This window comes from Nycticebus coucang, chromosome 8 (assembly GCF_027406575.1).
Source record: "Nycticebus coucang isolate mNycCou1 chromosome 8, mNycCou1.pri, whole genome shotgun sequence".
Taxonomy (NCBI): Eukaryota; Metazoa; Chordata; class Mammalia; order Primates; family Lorisidae; genus Nycticebus; species Nycticebus coucang.
In genome coordinates, this window is record NC_069787.1 from 117,619,663 (window position 1) to 117,638,053 (window position 18,391).

Here is an 18,391-nt window from a genome sequence, read left to right on the forward strand (position 1 = left end):
GGTAGGATTTGCCTGAACCATCTCTGACCCTTTCTTGCTAATGTAATGGTGTGGGCAGCTCCTCAAGGGGTTGAGTATGTATTTACTTACTATCTGGGCATTTGTCAATCTGTGGTCATCTTTTAAGCACCTGTGATTCCTACATCCAGTCAACATACTCAAAGATTAATTGTTGCTTCAGGGAGATAATCTTGATTATTTTGAGATTGGTCATTTGATTAGCTTGCCTTCTTGTGCTGTCCTCCCTCCGCCCCCACCTGACTCCTGTTCCTGGACTCAGACGTGCACTTTTTCTTTTTTTTCTTTTTTTTTTTTGGTGCTCCCTGTCCTGCTGTCACTGCTCTTAGTCATGGTTTTGTCCTCATCTCTTCTTGTATTTCTTTTTCTCTGAGGACAGAGAACTATGATTTCTAGCTCTGTTATCCCCAGTACTTCGTACAAAGTAGGCATTGAATAAATGTTTATTAACCAGATGAACAAATGAATGAATGGATTAAATTCTAGACACGGAATGAAAACTTGGTTTATTAACATACTCAGCTTGTCTGGACAGTGTACCAGCCATGCTTTTGAAAAATAACAGCTCAACTCCACATAAAATCAGGTTTTTTATCCTCTACAAGAGGATAGATCTGGGAAACCAGGATTTCATGTGAATCCATTTCGGTCTATTCTCAACCTGCACCATCAAGCACTGAAAAAAGCAGCAAACAGATGCCCGGAATCTTGCTCCAGTACCATAAATGAATCTCTGGTAGAGATTTCACTTCATTCGTTCATTCATTCATTCAACATTTGTCAGGTGCTAACACGTGCGCATATAAACAAGATAGCAAGCAACCGATTGTTTTTCCAGCGCACTGTCCTTTTGCTTAATAGTTAGCTCTGTGTTATTTTGAAAATGATACAACTGGGCATCATCTCTGAAGAGTTTGGATGGATGTCGTTTTCATTTCTTGGTTGCAGTCCCATAGAGCCGTGGTCCCCAACATTTTGGGCACCAAGGACCATTTTCATGGAATACAATTTTTCCATGGACTGGGAGTGGGTTTGGGAAAGTGGTTTTAGGGATGATTCAAGTTCATTGCAGCTCCCCTGCAGATCATCAGGCATTAGATTCTCTTAAGGAGCAGGCAACCTAGGTCCTTCACTTGCACAGTTTACAGCAGAGTTTGTGCTCCTTTGAGAATCTAAGGCCACGCTTGTCTGGCTTGTCTGACAGGAGGCGGAGCTCAGGCAGTGGTGCACGTGGTGGGGAGCAGCTGTAAGTAGTTATGTACAGAAGACATTTCACTGGCTCTCCTGTTGCTCACCAGCTATGCAGCCGGGACTGGTACCAGTCAGCCGCTCAGTGGTTGGGAATTACAGCTGTAGAGCAAGTAAAAAGTGGATGCAAATAACAAGTTCTTTGCTCCCTAGACTTCTCTGTGCACTGTCTAGTGCTGGGTCACACAGCAAAGTGTCAGATGGACACGGAAGTGCTTTTCTTACCTGGCTGTGGACACATGGAGTCTTTCTATCACCTGCTTTGGAATTGCTAGTTTGACTCAAGTCAGGGTATTCCTGATTCTTCGGTTTTATTCTGTGTTGTAGGGGAACAAAACTGATGCAATTCTCCCTCTAAGGACATTTGTGATTTGAGGAGGCTCTAATCACTTGTTATCTTTTCAGTACAGATTATGTTGTCTCAACTTTAACAGGGGGATTAGGCCTGGTGGGATGCATTTTGAAAACAAACTTCTCCTAATTTCATATTATTTTATTATTGCCTCATTTATATTCACCTATTCTTAAATTATTTTATTTTCCTATGTTGAATATATAAAAGGTATCTTACATTATTCCTTAAATAGGGCCCAGCATAAGCAAAAAATTTATATATAAAATTTATTATTTTATGCAACCTTTTTGCAAGGAAATGAAATAATAGATTCATCATTACCTGGTTTTAAGTCAAAGCTATTTTTTTTTTAGTTGCCTTTCATGTTCTTTCTAACATTTAGAGAAAAATACAGTGTCTTTTTGTGTTTTTAAGGAATTATTATTATGACAATATAACATTTGTTTCCGAATATTATTGACATTTCAAATCTTACCAATTTAATTTAATACAGCTAGTAAAACTTAGATTCCAAAAGATTTTGCTTTATTAATTTATTCATTTTTAAAAAATAAACTGATAGTAAATTTACCAGAGAAAATGCAAATCCTAACAGTTTCACAACTTAGTTGTTTTCAGTTTATTAACAAATAATGTGCATTTAATTGAGTTAGCCTATTTGGTTCTATACTAGAACTTAATTTTCTTAATTTTGGGAGTAGGAATTCAGCTTATCTCTTGTTTTTCAAAATTCTTATTGGGTTGGACACAGTAGCTACTGTTTGTAATCCCAGCATTTTGGGAGCTTGAGAACAGGAGTTCAAGACCAACTTGGGCAACATAGCAAGATCCCTGTATATACAAAAAATTATTTATTTAATTGAGAGATTTAAAAAAATTCTTAATAGCATTGACTAATTCTCCTACATGAAATGAAAACACACACACACACACACCACACACAAACAGAGAAAAGACAAGAAGGAAGTATAGCACAATATTAAAGATGGCTGTCTGTATAGGGGTGGGATCATAACTCCCTTTAAAATCTTTATACTTTTATGTAATCTCCAAATTTTCTAGGATACGTAGCAGTATTTTGTTGTTAGAAAAAGCTACAGATGTGATGAAATCTATGTTGTTCATATATATTCTAAGAGATTTATGTCACTTAATACATCAGAGATATCTTTTATATCTCCATCTCTGCAGCTTTTGCCAAACACACTTTTTTGCCAAGGTTAGCTGGAGCAGAAATTTTTAATGTCTTTACCCATCAGTTACATTAAAGTCTATTTATATATGTCTTCAAAAGATGATCATTTTATCTGTGCAAAAATTTATAATTAAGATCTAAAATTGTGTATCTACATTTGTGTATCAACAAAATGAAAATAAAATTCATAATTCTCAGATGAGGAATAAAAATAGACAGTGGTTCACACTACTTCTTTAGACGTTAGTCAGTGTTTACCAACCTTTTTTTATCTCAGGGCACATTTAACCTACAGTTAAACTTCCATGGCACACTTAAATTATGTTGATCAAAAAAAAGAGAGAGAGAGACTATACTTACTGTGCTTTGAACTTCTTTTGAAAATAATTCAACTGATGATCTTTAAAAATTTTTGCGGCATACCGGCTGAAAATCACTGCTTTAAGCACTTCAATAATTTCTTCAACATTTACATCTAGAAAAACCTACACATTTAAAGTGTTTTCTTTTCCCTCAATTAATGCAATAGTACTATATGACAACTTTATGGCTAGAAGAGTTTAGTTTTTTTAACCAAGGGGAGGTCTACAAGAGAAAAAATGTGTTTAGTTTTTTTGAAGAGCTTTTTATTCAAAACTGAGATTATCTAAAACAGACATATGGAAGAGAAAATATTGATATATAAAATCTTTAGCATACCCCAATCCTCTTTTGGCAGAGATAGATGCTGATAAAAATAAGATTTATCAGTATTGCTGTTTTAAGAAATTCAGTCCCTTAAATCAATCTAAATACCTTGAAATATATATTGACAGAAATATTTTCCACTTAGAAACATTGTCAGTCTTACTACATGTTTAAAGAAGCAGCATAAATTCCTGTATTACGTGTGATAAATTATCATTTAGTAAAGTAAATTCAAAATAACATTCTGGCATTAAACATGAAGCAACATGGTAAAAGGCGTCACCCCATTATTCTGCTAATCTCAATTAAGGCTTTATTCAGTATCTGCTATGGGCTCAGCACCCCAAAAGTAATTTTTAATGATGTACAAAAACAGATTTCAGTTAGGGCTTTGTTGTGATGTACTAGTATGTGCTAATTTTTTTTAGAGCTATACTGATAATACACTAGCTCAATTAATTTACTATTTCTATCTCACTTTACAGTAAAAGTAGGCATTGAATAAATGTTTACAGAAACTAAAACTTCACTCAATGGGAAACTAAAAGTTCACTCAATGAAAAAGAAGGGGTTAAAGGCAAAAATAAAAAAAAAAATGAGTCCAGGAGTCTTTATTTTTTTTCTCACAAAAATTGCCATGAGGAGTAGCAGAGTGAAAATTAAAAAAAATAACATTCGTGAAATACTGCATGCTTCCTCTTACTACTTTCCCTTCCGTTCCCTTCCTGCACATCCTCGGGTGGCTCTTAGTAGAAAAACAATTACAATTTGGTACTAACCTGCCAAGGGGGAGTAGGCTTAAGTTGTTGGAGGCGCTAAGTGACTTCTATATAATAAGCAGCTGAGCCATGAGGAGGGGAAAAGAAGAAAACAGGCTGAATTTGGGGCAACTGGGAATTGAGTGTGGGAGGAAAGAATTAGGGAACAGCTGCTCTGTTCATCTCTCCTCACACATTAGCACCGCGTTTGAGTTCAGTGTAAGGAATGGCCCCTGAAACTGTATTTCACCCTCTCCAAAAGAACAGTGAATTGAGAAGCCCCAGGAAGTTGGGGCGCTGCGGGGGTCAGGGCTCCCTCTCCGTCTGGAGGGTCCTCCACCTCCAGCTCCCAACTCTGCTTTCTGTTCTAAAGTAACCTCAGCATTGGGCAGAGGTTAAGATGCGGGGCTGTCACTACAGATTCAGCAACACTCTCCGCCCTCTCACACAGCATGGGAAATAGCCTTCTGTCATCTCTCCTGGCTGGTTCCCTTGATGATTCACCCGTGACACATACCTCCTTGGGCTTTGTAAGGGCGGAAAGCAGCAGCCATCACTCACCTGTGGCAGGAGGAGGGGACGTCTGGGCAGATGGCGGTTTCTTGCACTTCCTGCACTGTAGTATGATGCTGTAGCAACTTGCAGAAGCGTGCCTGCCAGTCTCTCACACAGGTGCTGTGAGCAGCTAAGATCATTGGTGGTGACTTTGGAGCCTCCTGAGATTGCTTCCCTTCTGGATTCCCTGAAGGCCAGCAGGGGGTGACTTCCCTAGCCCTTGGGGGGTGGGGGGTTGTAAACATCTCCTCCCTTCCTGCTTGTCTTTTCCTGTGTGAATGACACCCATACTTTTGCTGATTTGCTCATTCTCTGGTGTTGGGCAAGTGAGTTGTTTAATTTTCTGAACAAGAACGTAAACCAGTAATGTGTTCTAAATTTATAATATAGCATAGTTCTTGGTATTTCCTAGACATTTTGTACACTTTTTTGGAAACCTCCCAATCCCCCCCAAAAAAGAAAACTCAGCAAGACATATGAAAGTATCATCCTCATGCTTAGTTAAATTTTTGTATTTATTATATTGTTTATTGTTTTCATTATATCTTGCTTTATACCAGAGCTTTGGCAGAGGGCAATGAGTTTTAGAGAAAGTGAGGAAAGGTAGGAAGGTTGCTTTAATTTTTCCCAAACCTGGCTTGAGGGAAAATTCACACATCCTTCAAGTTTATGAAACAGGCTTCGAATCTTTATTAAACTGGCCAGCAGGATTAGGTCATCTCCACTCAGATATCGGAGGATTGGAATCTCCTCAGGGTTTGGTAGCTTTTCAGCAAAGAGAAAAAGAAGGGAGCTCAGAGTCAGGGGTGGAACTGGGGAAGTCTGGTGCTAATGGGGGTTAGATTTCCCCACCGAGGGTTCAGTCTAGTTATCTGTAAGCAGGGGCAGTGGTGCCACTTTAATTCGAATAAGGAAAGAGCTGAAATGCTTTGGAGACTCAGAAGACTGGATGGAATTTGGATACTTTGAAAAGCTTACAATGTATTCAACTAATTTAACCAGTACAGACTGAGGAGAGTACAAAGAGGCCTCAACACAGTCCCTGCCCTGGGAAGTGCCCAGTGTGGGGGCTGTGGTGGGAGGCAGGGAGGAGGCCGTTTTCCTCGGAGAAGGTAGGACCTATTTGACTAGAACTCCTTTTCCTTCTCCTAAACGTGCCCATACCCTCAGGAGGCTGGTCCAAATTAACCTGCCATTATCCTTTCTTGGCCTCTGTTCTCCCCACTTTTTCACAGCCTGTGATGATTCGAGACAGCTGTTGTCTCCTTGCAGTGTGAAAAAACTGGATGGATCTGGTAGGATGTTTTTGCCCAAGGTGCTTGCAGCCTGTGGCTTCGGGGCCAGCCTAGGAGGGGCATTTAGCCTCAGTGGGGCAGGTTAAAGCCAAGCAGCACTGCAACCTTCCACAAGCAGAGTGACCCCTTAACTGCAGAAGATGAAAGAACTTACAGTACCCTTCTGCATTCCACACCTCCCTCCAGGGAAAGGAAAGAAGGAAGTCTGAGGGAGGAGATGGACAAATGACAAAGAATAAAACAAGATCTTTAACCTACGCTTTCACACCTGATTCCATAAAAGGACAAAACTTTACAAATTAAATTGACAGTGGTTCTAATAAGAAAGACTGCATCAGCAGGAATAATTTTAAGGAATTCTGGAAACCAAAAGCAGAGGAGGCCTTATCTACAGAGAGATAAATGACTAAATGGTCACCCAAAACACTCACACTGTGAGTTCAAAGTCAATGGAAATGAGGAGGAGGAGGGACCCTGAGGTATACAGTGTTGAGCGCTGGTGCCCACAAGCTGAGCACTGGCCCCGGCCTAGCCTTCTGCCCCTCCACAGCATATACCATAGTGAGGACAAGCAAATCTCAGTAAGTAGAACAAGGAAAAAGAGATTCTCAAGTACAAAAATGAACATACAACTGAGAATCGCCATATACTTGAGGTCGGGAAAGAGAGGCACCAAATTTACCTGTCAGAGAGACTAAAACACAATAGAAAAGAAGACTTTAGGATATATAGAGAGTGAATATTTTCTGAGGGTGCTCACCTTTTGGCAGAACATATACTAAAATCGGAGCGATACAGAGAACAGAGAAGATTAGCATGGCCCCAGTGCAAGGATGACACACAAATTCGTGAAGCGTTCCATACTTTTAGACAATCTAATACACACCCATATAAGAGAAAAACTCAATTTAATTCAAGTTGTGGGGAAGGGAATTGAGGGAGGGGATAGAGGGACAGAGAGAGAGGGATTGGTGTGCTCCCACTTCGTGGGCACAAGGTGGGGGTGTATGGCACACTTCTTGGGTGCAGGACACAACTACAATGGGACCCTACCTAACAAATGCAAACATTGTAACCTAATTATTTGTACCTTCACATTACCTTGAAATTAAAAAAAAAAATTTTTTTTTTTTCTGAGGGATTTGAGAGAACATTTTCATCAAGGAAAATAAGCAACTTAGAGTACCTGGAAGTTAATTCTTGCATTTAGAAAGAAGATGTGTTAACAGTTTTAGACTAACCATTAACATATAGCATATTAAAAGACTGAGTCTCTTAGATTGAAAAAAGCAACAAAATCTAGCTATAGCCTGGTGGCTTACTCCTTAATCCAATACTCTGGGAGGCTGAGACTGGTAGATTGCTTGACCTCAGCAATTCAAGACCAACCTGAGCAAGAGCGAGATTCTGTCTCTACTAATAGAAAAAAAACTAGCCAGGTGTTGGGCTCCCGGTTACTCATGAGGCTGAGGCAGGATAATAGCTTGAGCCCAGGAGTTCGATATTGCTGTGAGCTATGATGCCATGGCACTCTACCCAGGGCAACAGAGTGAGATACTGGCTCAAAAAAAAAAAAAAAAATCTATATGTCCTGTTTTCAAGAAACATATTTAGCTCAAAACTACATGAAAAAGATTGAAAATCAAAGGAAAAAATATACCAAGCAAATGCTAACAAAAAGAAAGCAAGTATAGCAATTTAATAGCAGATGGAACAGCATTTAAGGCAAAGGCTATTAAAAGGAAAACTGGGAATAATATATGTTAATAATATTAAAATTTGTATTTATTTTTTATTTTTTTGAGACAAGAGTCTCACTTTGTTGCCCTCAGTAGAGTGCCGTGGCATCATAGCTCACAACAACCTCCAACTCTTTGGCTCCAGTGATCCCCTTGCCTCAGCCTCTCAAGTAGCTGGGACTACAGGCGCCTGCCACAACGCCCGGCTATGTTTTTAGAGACAAGGGCTGGCTCTTGCTCAGGCTGGTCTTGAACCTGTGAGCTCAGAGCAATCCACCTGCCTCGGCCTCCCAGAGTGCTAGGATTACAGGCGTAAGCCACCACATCCAACCCTAAAATTTTTATTGTCGAAATAAAAACAAAACCCTTATTATTCCACCGAGTGACATAATAGGCATAGCTGAAGAACAAATGAGTGAGGTGGAAGATTTAGTTGGCACAGGGGGAAAGGTACAACTCACCAAAAAGATAGGGAACATCTTTAATTTCCTAAACCTAAAGCTTCCAAATATATAAAGCAAAACTTGACAGAAACACTGGGAAAAGATGAACAAATTAGGAGCATTATATACATTTCTCAGAAATAAAACCAAGGATATAAAAAGAAAAGAATAGAGAGATGTGTGAATAAAACAATCAGAATTTTATATAAAAAACAAACAATACACCTTTTTGGGTAAATACACATGAAATACTCATAAAAATTAATTTAGAATTAACTTAGAAAATAGCCATTGATACCTGTGTGGCCAACTGCTCAGCCACATTCCCTGACCATTTAGAAATTAATAAGAAAAGGATAGTAAATCTTTATAGGTATTTGAAAATTTAATGACTATTGAATAGAAGAAATCAAAATAGATATTATCAACTATTTAAAAGCAAAAGTAAATAAGAATACTACATATTAAAACTTGGGGTAAATGAGTAAAGAGGCACTCAGTGCTAAGGTATAGGAATGGGTATTGCTGGTTCGGATGGATTGGTCAGGAAAGGACTCCAAGAGCAGAAATGTGAAGGAAGCAAGGGAACAGCCATATGTTAATGGAGAAGGAACAGCTCAGGTTATAAGAGTAGCATGTGCAAAGGCCCTGCGGCAGGATCATGCCTGGTATTTTCTAGCAACAGCAAAAAGGCCCATGCAGCTGGAGCAGAGTAAGGAAGAAAAGCATAATACAGAGAGACTATTAAAACAAGGTTGTTAGATCATATACAGCAATGTGGGCTTTTTATAGAGCCTTGGCTTTTGCTCTGAGTAAGATGAGAAGTCCCTGGATAGTTTTGACCAGACTTAAGGTTTCAAAATATCACTCCAACTATTATGCAACACAGCACGACCATGTCTCTACAAAAAACAAAAACATGAGCTGGGCCTGGTGGCTTGTGCCTGTAGTTTCAGCTACTTGGGAGGCTGAAGCTTGAGCCGGAGTTTGAGGTTGCAGTGAGCTATGATGAGGCCACTGCAGTCTAGCCTGGGCAACAGGTCAAGACTCTTATCTCAAAACAAAGATGAAACAAAGGTCCTCAGAGTTTAAGGAACTCGTTCAAAGTCACACGCTATATATGCATATAGATACACACAAATCTCTGTTTACATCTATCTCTGTATCTATATTAACCTACCATTTACTGAATACTTACTCAGTGCCAAGTACCACGCTCAGCACTTTACACCCTCACTGAATCTTCACAGCAATCTGTAAGGGAGGAATCATTATCCTACTTTATGGACTGAAGTTCAAGTTCATCCACTTAGTCAAATGGCAGAGCCGAGGTTTGAAACTGCAGACTGTACAACCCAAAGTCCATGTTCTTAGCCATTGTGTATTATTGCCGGTCACTGAGAGGGTACTCTGGGCTGTGCCCTGGGCGAGGCACTGGGGAGAGAGGAGTCAGTAAAATAGAGATTCTACCCTTCAGGAGCTCACCGTCCAAAAAGAAAGGCAGCCGGGAGAGCAGGAAAGGCAGCATGGTTCAGCGAGTGCAGGGCCAGAGACAAGAATGTGGGAAACCCGGAGAAGGAAATGGTCACCGCTGACTGGCGAAGGCCCAGGAGGAAGCATCTCCAGGGAGACCGGGCTTAGGCATGGTCTTGAACCTGAGTAGAACCCAGGTCTCCTGGCCCAGCCCTAGGACTCTTTACCATAGCAAGGAGAAAAATTAACAATACAAAATCATAGAACAGAATCCTGAAAGCAGCACTACTCAGCCATAGAGCAAACACTCGGTGCTACTTGGATCTAAGTCTGAAATAAAAGGAATTTCAGAAGAAGAAACAATAAGGCTGCCTCGATTCCACATGAAGCTTCCCTGTGTGTTTTCTCATTGAATTCCAAAATTCTTAGTGGACAGTAGTTTATGCACTAGTGCATTCTATCAGTAAAAACATTAACAAAAATTAGTTTACTCATTACTCTAAATGCTTTAAATTATTGTAAAAATGTACCTACCTTCACTTTGGTTCCAACACTGATTCTTGCCTGTTGCCCCATGGCTAGAAAAGTGATAGAAATCTTGTCTTGTTCTAAGATGCGAACTCCAATATAATGGTTCAAAGCCAGAAAGACGGGTTTAAACGAAACAAAGGGTGAGGAAGTGATGGACGCTGACCAATTCCAAGCCCTTATTCTGTTGCCAGCTTGGTCTGAATACTGACCTCCCACGATATTGATGTATACCCTGGGCAGGAAGGAAATTGAGAAAATCATAAATAGTAACACTGTAAGAGAATGCTGGAATCAGCCCTGCCACTTGCTAAACAAGGGGAGTAACAGTTTATGTTAACCAATAGCCTGTGAGTGGTGGAAACCTCAGGTAATCTTAGGGTGATAATATTACACCTGAACTCCACACTAATTTAAAGTACTGTGTCCAATTTGAGGCCATACCGATAAACTAAAATGGGTTCAAAGGACGGAAATGGGATGGTAAAGGGGTCTGGAGGGATGAAGAGGGAGCAGGGAAAGGTAAGTCTGGAAAAGAAGAGATATGGCAGAGTAGGCCGTTACTGAAAGTGGGAAAAGACCAGAGCTTAGATTCACGCCAAAGAGAAGATCAGTGGGTATAAATTCTGGGGCAGCCCAAGTTGACCTCAGGACAAGAAAGCTGTTTCCTAAAAGTGTCCACCAACTGGGAGCCAGGAGTCCTTCCAGGAGGCCTTGAATGGGGCTGGGTGTGTAGGGGAGAGGCTCAGGAATGCCTCTGAGACCCCTGCAGTGGAGAAGAGCCCTGTAATGGAGCAGAAGGTGGAACTTAGACCACATGGTCATCTCTAATCTCTTTGGATCACCAATGCCTTTTTCCACTACATTACATTCAGCACGGCACAGTCCGCGGCCTGGTGGCCCTCGTCATGGTACTTTGTCTGTTCAGCTATCTCCTTGTCATACTCTGTCACCTTCTTGCATTGTGGGTCACCACTCCCACCTTGAGGCAAGAGAATAGGTATAGTTCTGGGTAGTTAGAAATTGGCTTAATTTGATAATGAATTTTTTTTGGAAAAAAACTAGATGAATTGGCCACGAGATCTCACAAGCGTAAGATAACTAACATCTTATTTCCCCAGGATTGATCAGTGGTAGTAATCTAACACCAAAAGCACAATGAGAAAATGAGCTGATTATCTGATGGTATTTGAAAAGAGATACTTAGTTTTATCTTGAAATGTGGGTGAAATAATATTTGGCTAAAATTGTCTGGATAAATCGATCCTTTGTTTATTTAATAATCATTCTTTGAGTCTATACCACATAAGATGCACTGCTGTATAGTGGCAAAGATTTAGGATGTGCCTTCAGCTAACATCAGTCCAGCAGGGAAAATTGACTTGTTACATGAGAGGCAAGTAGCAAGTCTATGGAAGTTATCAAGGAGCCAGGTCAGAGTGCCCAGCAGCTCAGTTCAGTGGGTCAGGAGCCTTATAAAAATCAACCTAGAAGGACCATTGGTTTCTAATCTAGAAACCAATTAGTATTGGTGACAATTAATATAGCCCTCCACCAAATGTAATACAGAATTGCTATTGAAGCCTGGAAGGTAAGCAGAAAAATTTCTAATATATATAGTAGTAATGGATTGACTACTGATTTGGACTAAAAACCCAAATAGCTCACTGTGTCTTAATTTTCTCAAGTACAAACTCCTGGCCTCCTTCCACCTTGGCCTCTCAAAGTGCTAGGATTTCAGGCACGAGCCACGACATCCCACCTTTGTAGAGATTTTGTTTGTTTATTGTTGCGGTTGGTTGTGGCTATAGGAAGCTTCCTAGTTTTTATTTTTTGAGATGGACTCTCACCATGTCTCCCCAGGCTAGAGGGCCACAGCACCACAACTCACAGCAACCTCAAACTCCTGGGCTCAAGCGATCCTCTTGCCTCAGCCTCCTGAGTAGCTGAGACTACAGGCGCCCACCACAACACCCAGCTGGTTTTTCTATGTTTAGTAGAGATGGGGATCTCAGTCTTGCTCAGGTTGGTCTCTAACTCCTGAGCTCAAGCAGTCCACCTGCCTCAGCCTCCCATAGTGCTATAATTACAGACATGATCTACCACACCTGTCTTAGGAAGCTCATTAGTTCAGACTGTATCTCAAGAAATAAAAACAGGGTAGCAACTGTTCATTGACAAATTATTTCCATAGGTAAAGCACATTAACATCATCCTGGCACAGGCTCTAAAGACTGCCTTGGTTCATAAGCCAAATTCCTAGAATTACTATACAATTCATTAATTTTTTTTCTATATTTCAATAATATAGTTCATATTTTCTTACTGTCTATAGAAAGAATATGCTGAGCTTCATTTTATACAGTTGCTTGGGATTTTTCTGAGAAGCATATGGGACGGCATAAACCAAAAATGCCTCTATCTAAAGGGCACAAAATTAACCTTCTTAAAGCCATTCTTATTATTTAAAAAGAAGAATAAAATTTCAGAAACCAAAAAACCAAAATGGTAGCAGAAGTAGCCTAGAAGCCTACCACACATTTCCATTGTGATGATAACAGGAACTTCTGCCGGAGGAATCCAGCAGTGCCAGGATGGTGGGGTTAGTAGACGTGTCTTCTTGGATTATACAAGTGAACCCAGTTTTCTTGTTAGGCACTCGAATGATGGCTAGGTTTCCAGATGGATAGCTGAGGTCAGATAAGGTCATATGGTCCTTGACTATTGTGGAATAAATTCACTTTAAGAGAGAGCTCTTTGAAATACTAAAGCATTCTGAATATAGGTGGTACTATTACCAAAAAAGCATTTTATGCTTTTTATGTGGATCCAAATATATTTATGAGATTCAAAAATCCCCAACAAAATATTAGCAAATGAAATCTAGCAATATATAAAAAGGATTATGCACCCTGATGAAGCTGGGTTTATCCCAGGAATGCAAAGTTGGTTAAATATCTGAAAATCAATTAATCTAATATGCCATGTTAACAGAAGAAAGAGCAAAAAACATACAGTCATCTCAAGAGACAGAAAAACTATATGACAAATATTAAATAAATAGCCTGGTCATTAGGTAGAAGTTCAAGTGATAGATAACAAAAGTGTTCCATGAAATTAATATTGAATTTTGGTATTAAAAAATTACATGCTGCTCCTGAGTGTGCAAACTGGTACACATTTTCTGGTTGGTGGTGGGGAGGCAAAATCTATCAGAGCTTTAAAATGTCTAAATGTCAGAATTTCTATCCCTTGGTATTTAATTCAAAGAAATAAATGCAACAAAGTATACACAAAGCTGTTCATTTAGCTGTCGTGTGGGATAGCAAAAATTGTGAAATCACCTTTGTTCGCTGATAGGGGATGCATGAAAAGAATTACAGTGAAATTCTATGTGATAGCAGGAACTTCTACCTATATATTTATTGCATGTTATATATGTATAACATTACTTACTTACAATATTATTACATAAAGAGCCAGTTATGAAATATGAATAGTTGAGGAATTGATTTTTAAAAAACTATATACATGCTTATAGACAGAAAAAAGTAAGAAAAGATATATTTTAAAATGCTATCAGCTTTTCTCTGTGTGGTAGAATTTGAGGGTAATTTTTTATCTTTAGGTTGTTAAATATGAAATGTTTGATTTCAGATTAAAAGTTTAGGTTATTATATCTCAAACAAGAAACATTACAATTAATTATAGTATGCGACTAAATTGTCAACCCGGTTTTGCCATCTTTTTTTTTTTTGTAGAGACAGAGTCTCACTGTACCGCCCTCGGGTAGAGTGCCGTGACGTCACACGGCTCACAGCAACCTCTAACTCTTGGGTTTACGCGATTCTCTTGCCTCAGCCTCCCGAACAGCTGGGACTACAGGCGCCCGCCACAACGCCCGGCTATTTTGTTGTTGTTGTTGTTGCAATTTGGCTGGGGCTGGGTTTGAACCCGCCACCCTCGGCATATGGGGCCGGCGCCCTACTCACTGAGCCACAGGCGCTGCCCCAGTTTTGCCATCTTAATGACAGCTTGTGTATGCCAGCCGTGAAATCTGGAGAGCGACTAGGGATGAAATTGCAAAAGGTATTTTCCAGAGCTTGTTGAGAATTGAATATTTTTCCTTGCTAAATGTGGTCCAAAGTCTGGAAGGAGTGGTGGTCAGTTGGGGCAAGGTCTGGCGACTATGGGGGATGACAGAGAGTTTCCAAGTCCAGCTTCTGTAGTTTGAGTAAAGTTGCTAATGTGGCATGTCTTGTGAGAAGATTGGCCTGTCTCCATTGTCCATTCTCAGCTGCTTGACTGCTAGCAGCCTCATCATTTTGTCCCATTGGTTGCAGTAGACCAGTAATTGGCTCACCAGGTTTCATGAAGCTCTATCAGATAATTCCAGCGCTGGACCACCAGACAGACACCCTTAGCTTTTTTGATGAATATTTTGTCTTGGACTGTGTTTCGGCACTTCATCTTTATACAATCATCTTTATCTAACCATGGTGCAAAATGTTTGCTATTGTCAAAAAGAATCCATTTTTCATCACATGTAATAATACGGTGTAGAAACAGTTCGTTGTTATACGTGACAGCAAATAAAGGCAAGCTTCAAGATGATTTCTCTTCTGATGCTCGTTTAATTTGCATGGAGCCCATCTATCCAATTTCTTTACCTTGCCCATTTGTTTCAAATGATCCAATATTGTTGGATAGTAACATCAAACCTTGCTGCTAATTCATGCGTAGGTTGAGATGGATTCGCTTCCACTGCAGCTTTCAGCTCATCATTATCCACCTTACTCTCAGGTTGCCCACATGACTCATTTTCACGATTAAAATCAGCAGAACGGAACTTCTCAGTCCATAGACAGACCGTGCATTCATTAGCTGCATCCTCCCCAAACACATCATTGATTTTTTTAAGCTGTCTGACCTGCATTGGTTCCACAATGGAACTCGTATTCAAAAATAACATGAATTTTTGATTTATCTATGGTTTCCCAAAAATGTCTCCAAAAAAGTTTGAAATATTATAAGCCAAAACATGCATTTGAGGCCAGGCATGGTGGCTCACGCCTGTAATCCTAGCAATCTGGGAGACTGAGGCGGGTGGATTGCTTGAGTTCAGGAGTTCGTGACCAGCCTGAGCAAGAGCCAGACTCCGTCTCTAAAAATAGCTGGGCATGGTGGTGGGCACTTGTAGTCCCAGCTACTCAGGAGGCTGAGGCAAGAGGATCACTTGAGCCCAAGAGGCTGAGGATGAAGTGAGAGATGACGCCACAGCACTCTACCTAGGGCAACAAAGTGAGACTCTGTCTCAAAAAAAAAAAAAAAGTACATTTAAAAGAATGAGGATGTACCTTTACAATAAAAATAAAACAAGAAGTGTCAAAGAGAAATGTCAGAAATATCAACGGTCAAACTTAGTATTTAAGGCAATTGGACATTTCATACTTAATCACCTGTATTTTTCTGTTTTTTTTCTTTCTTTTTTTTAGAGACAGACTCTTACTTTGTAGCCCTCAGAAGAGTGCTGTGGCGTCACAGCTCACAGTAAACGCCAGCTCCTGGGCTTAGGCGATTCTCTTGCCTCAGTCTCCCGAGTAGCTGGGACTACAGGCGCCTGCCACAACGCCCGGCTATTTTTTGTTGCAGTTTGGCCCGTGGCGAAACTCCACCCTCCACCCTTGGTATATGGGGCTGGCACCCTACTCTCTGAGCCACAGGCACTGCCCTGTATTTTCTTTACCTTTCTTTTTTGGAAAAATAAAGCAAATAAAAATCATATGTTGGAAGAAAGGATACAATATTTGCATTGTCCCATCTGGAAACGAAGTCAGAAACTTGCTCCCGTTCTTGTAGTGCTTCTCTACCAGCTCGTTCCTCACAATCTACACCACAGGAGAAAAAACACTGAACTGTGAATTGTTTCAGACAAAAAGCAGTAAACATGACAACAGTGTGCATGGGCTGGTTGCTGGGCTGTGAACTCGCCCCCGCCTTCAGCACCAGGCAACCACCCTTGGCAGTCATTCACAGGTCGCCTACAGTCACTGCAGTATAACATGGTGAGATCTTTCTGCTAGAAACCTGACATCATATACCTATTTGAAGGTTTTTTTTTTCATTTTTATTTAGGTTTTTACTTTATACACGTATTACTATAAAAACAAAAAAGATAAAAAACAGTCCCAGCACACGCATTCTATATCCTGATCATACTGTTGGTTCTACAACTCTGTCAAAATTCTTAGAACTGAACATCTAAAAGGGTAAATATTAGTAGATGTAACTTTTACTTCAATAAATTTGACATAAACGAGAAAAAAACTTCAGGATAAGCTGTAGCAGCTGGTGTCTCTTCAGAGTTACTCTTAAAGTCCATTTGAGCACAACACCAGTCAGGTGTGGGAAGGTGAAGCCAGACATACAGGGAGATATTATTATACCTCTAAATTCAGCTATTTTATATGTAAAGCTCAACAGGGAAATGAATTTTAACCCTACAATATTTCATAATAAACTGAAGATTCAATTTAATTCTATTTATTACTAATCTTGAATTGCACTAAAAAAGATATAGGAAATCCTAGGGCTAACTAATGAAATTATCTAAATGTTCATATAAATGTGGCCACTTATTTTGAAAGCTAATCCATCTTTTCACTTCTAAAAATAATAAAATATGGAAGACATTCAGATATAATTAAAACATGCTATTTCATCAATGAGTAATTATAAAACAAACACCCATGTAATCACCATGCAGATCAAGAAATTAAACAACGATGACATTCCAGAAGCATCTGTCCCAGTCTGTCCATCCCAATGTCAACACCCTTCCTTCCTGGACATAAACAGTAGCCTGATTTCATAGCAATTTCTCTGCTTGCACTTTTATCATTTATAAATATTACAGTTTAATTTTCCTACTTTTAGATTTTATATAAATGAAATCATACATACTTTTTATGTTTTGTTTCTGTCAACATTGTTTCTAAGATTCATACACTTCCTACTGTGTAGCTATAGTGCAATAATTTTCATGTATGTGTAGTAGTCCACTGTATGGGTTTATCACTATTCATGTATTCATTCATTTGTTAATGGAAATTTGGGTTGCTCTGTCTTTTGGCTATAACAAACAATGATACTATGAACATTCTTATACATGTATGCTGGTACCAAGTTCCTCTTGAATGTTAGACACAGAGGTAGAATTCCTGGATCCCAAGGTACCCCCATCTTCTACTTTACTAGATAATGCCAAAATAATTTCCAGGTTGTGCCAGTTTACACTTCCATTAGAGGCAAATGATAGCTAATCTAAAACTCAGTTTTATCAGATTTTATATTTTTAAAAAATATGGCTGGGATACTGATCTATACTGATCTCTCTGGTTGTAGTTTCCTCATGAGGTTGAGCACCTTTCTATGTATTTGTTGACCATTTGAATTTTCCCCTTTGAGAAGCATCTGTTCAAATTGTTTTGGCCCATTTTTTAATTAGGCTAACATTTTTTTCATGTTGACCTGCAACAATTTCAATTTATGAAATCCCTTATGAAGCCTATAATCCCAGCCCTGTGGGAGGCCGAGGCGGGTGGATTGCTTGATCATGAGTTGGAGACCAGCCTGAGCAAGAGACCCTCGTCTCTACCAAAAATGAAGAACTGAGGCAAGAGGATCACTTGAGCCTGAGATTTTGAGGTTGCTGTGAGCTATCACAGCACAGCACTCTACTGGGGGCAACACAGTGAGTCTGTCTGAAAAAAAAATTAAAAATCCCTTAGGAATATTGCTTTTTCCACCTGTTAGTGACCCCTTCCCTAACCTGAGGCCAAAAGCCATTTACCTATATTAAAGAATCTTTGTAGTTTTGCATTTGACATTCAATCTACTTAAAATTGATTTTTACATTGGGTGGTTACACTTTTATTTTTTAAAAAACATGGATCTTCAAGTGTCCCAGCACTGTGAATTAAAAAGATTATCCTTTATCATTGTGCAGTGCCTCCGCTGCCATAAATCAGACGCTCACATATGTGTAAGTTTGTTCCTAGGCTCTTTATTCTCAGTAGGAATTGCACTGTTTATCCT

At 39.6% G+C, this 18,391-nt stretch overlaps 1 protein-coding gene and 1 pseudogene across 1 annotated transcript in view; one reads left to right on the forward strand and one right to left on the reverse strand.

Annotated features, from left to right (window-relative positions):
• Positions 1-5,312: 5,312 nt before the first annotated feature.
• Positions 5,313-18,391, reverse strand: part of ERICH6 (glutamate rich 6) — a 38,447-nt gene continuing 25,368 nt past the window's right edge. The window contains exons 11-14 of the mRNA XM_053599879.1: positions 16,097-16,182; positions 12,829-12,984; positions 10,301-10,529; positions 5,313-5,581 (exon numbers count right to left, since the gene is read on the reverse strand). Of these exons, the coding sequence (XP_053455854.1) occupies positions 5,318-5,581; positions 10,301-10,529; positions 12,829-12,984; positions 16,097-16,182 (735 nt within the window). The 3' untranslated portion in view covers positions 5,313-5,317. The remainder of the gene's footprint in view (positions 5,582-10,300; positions 10,530-12,828; positions 12,985-16,096; positions 16,183-18,391) is intronic.
• Positions 6,864-6,979, forward strand: LOC128592923 (uncharacterized; annotated as a pseudogene).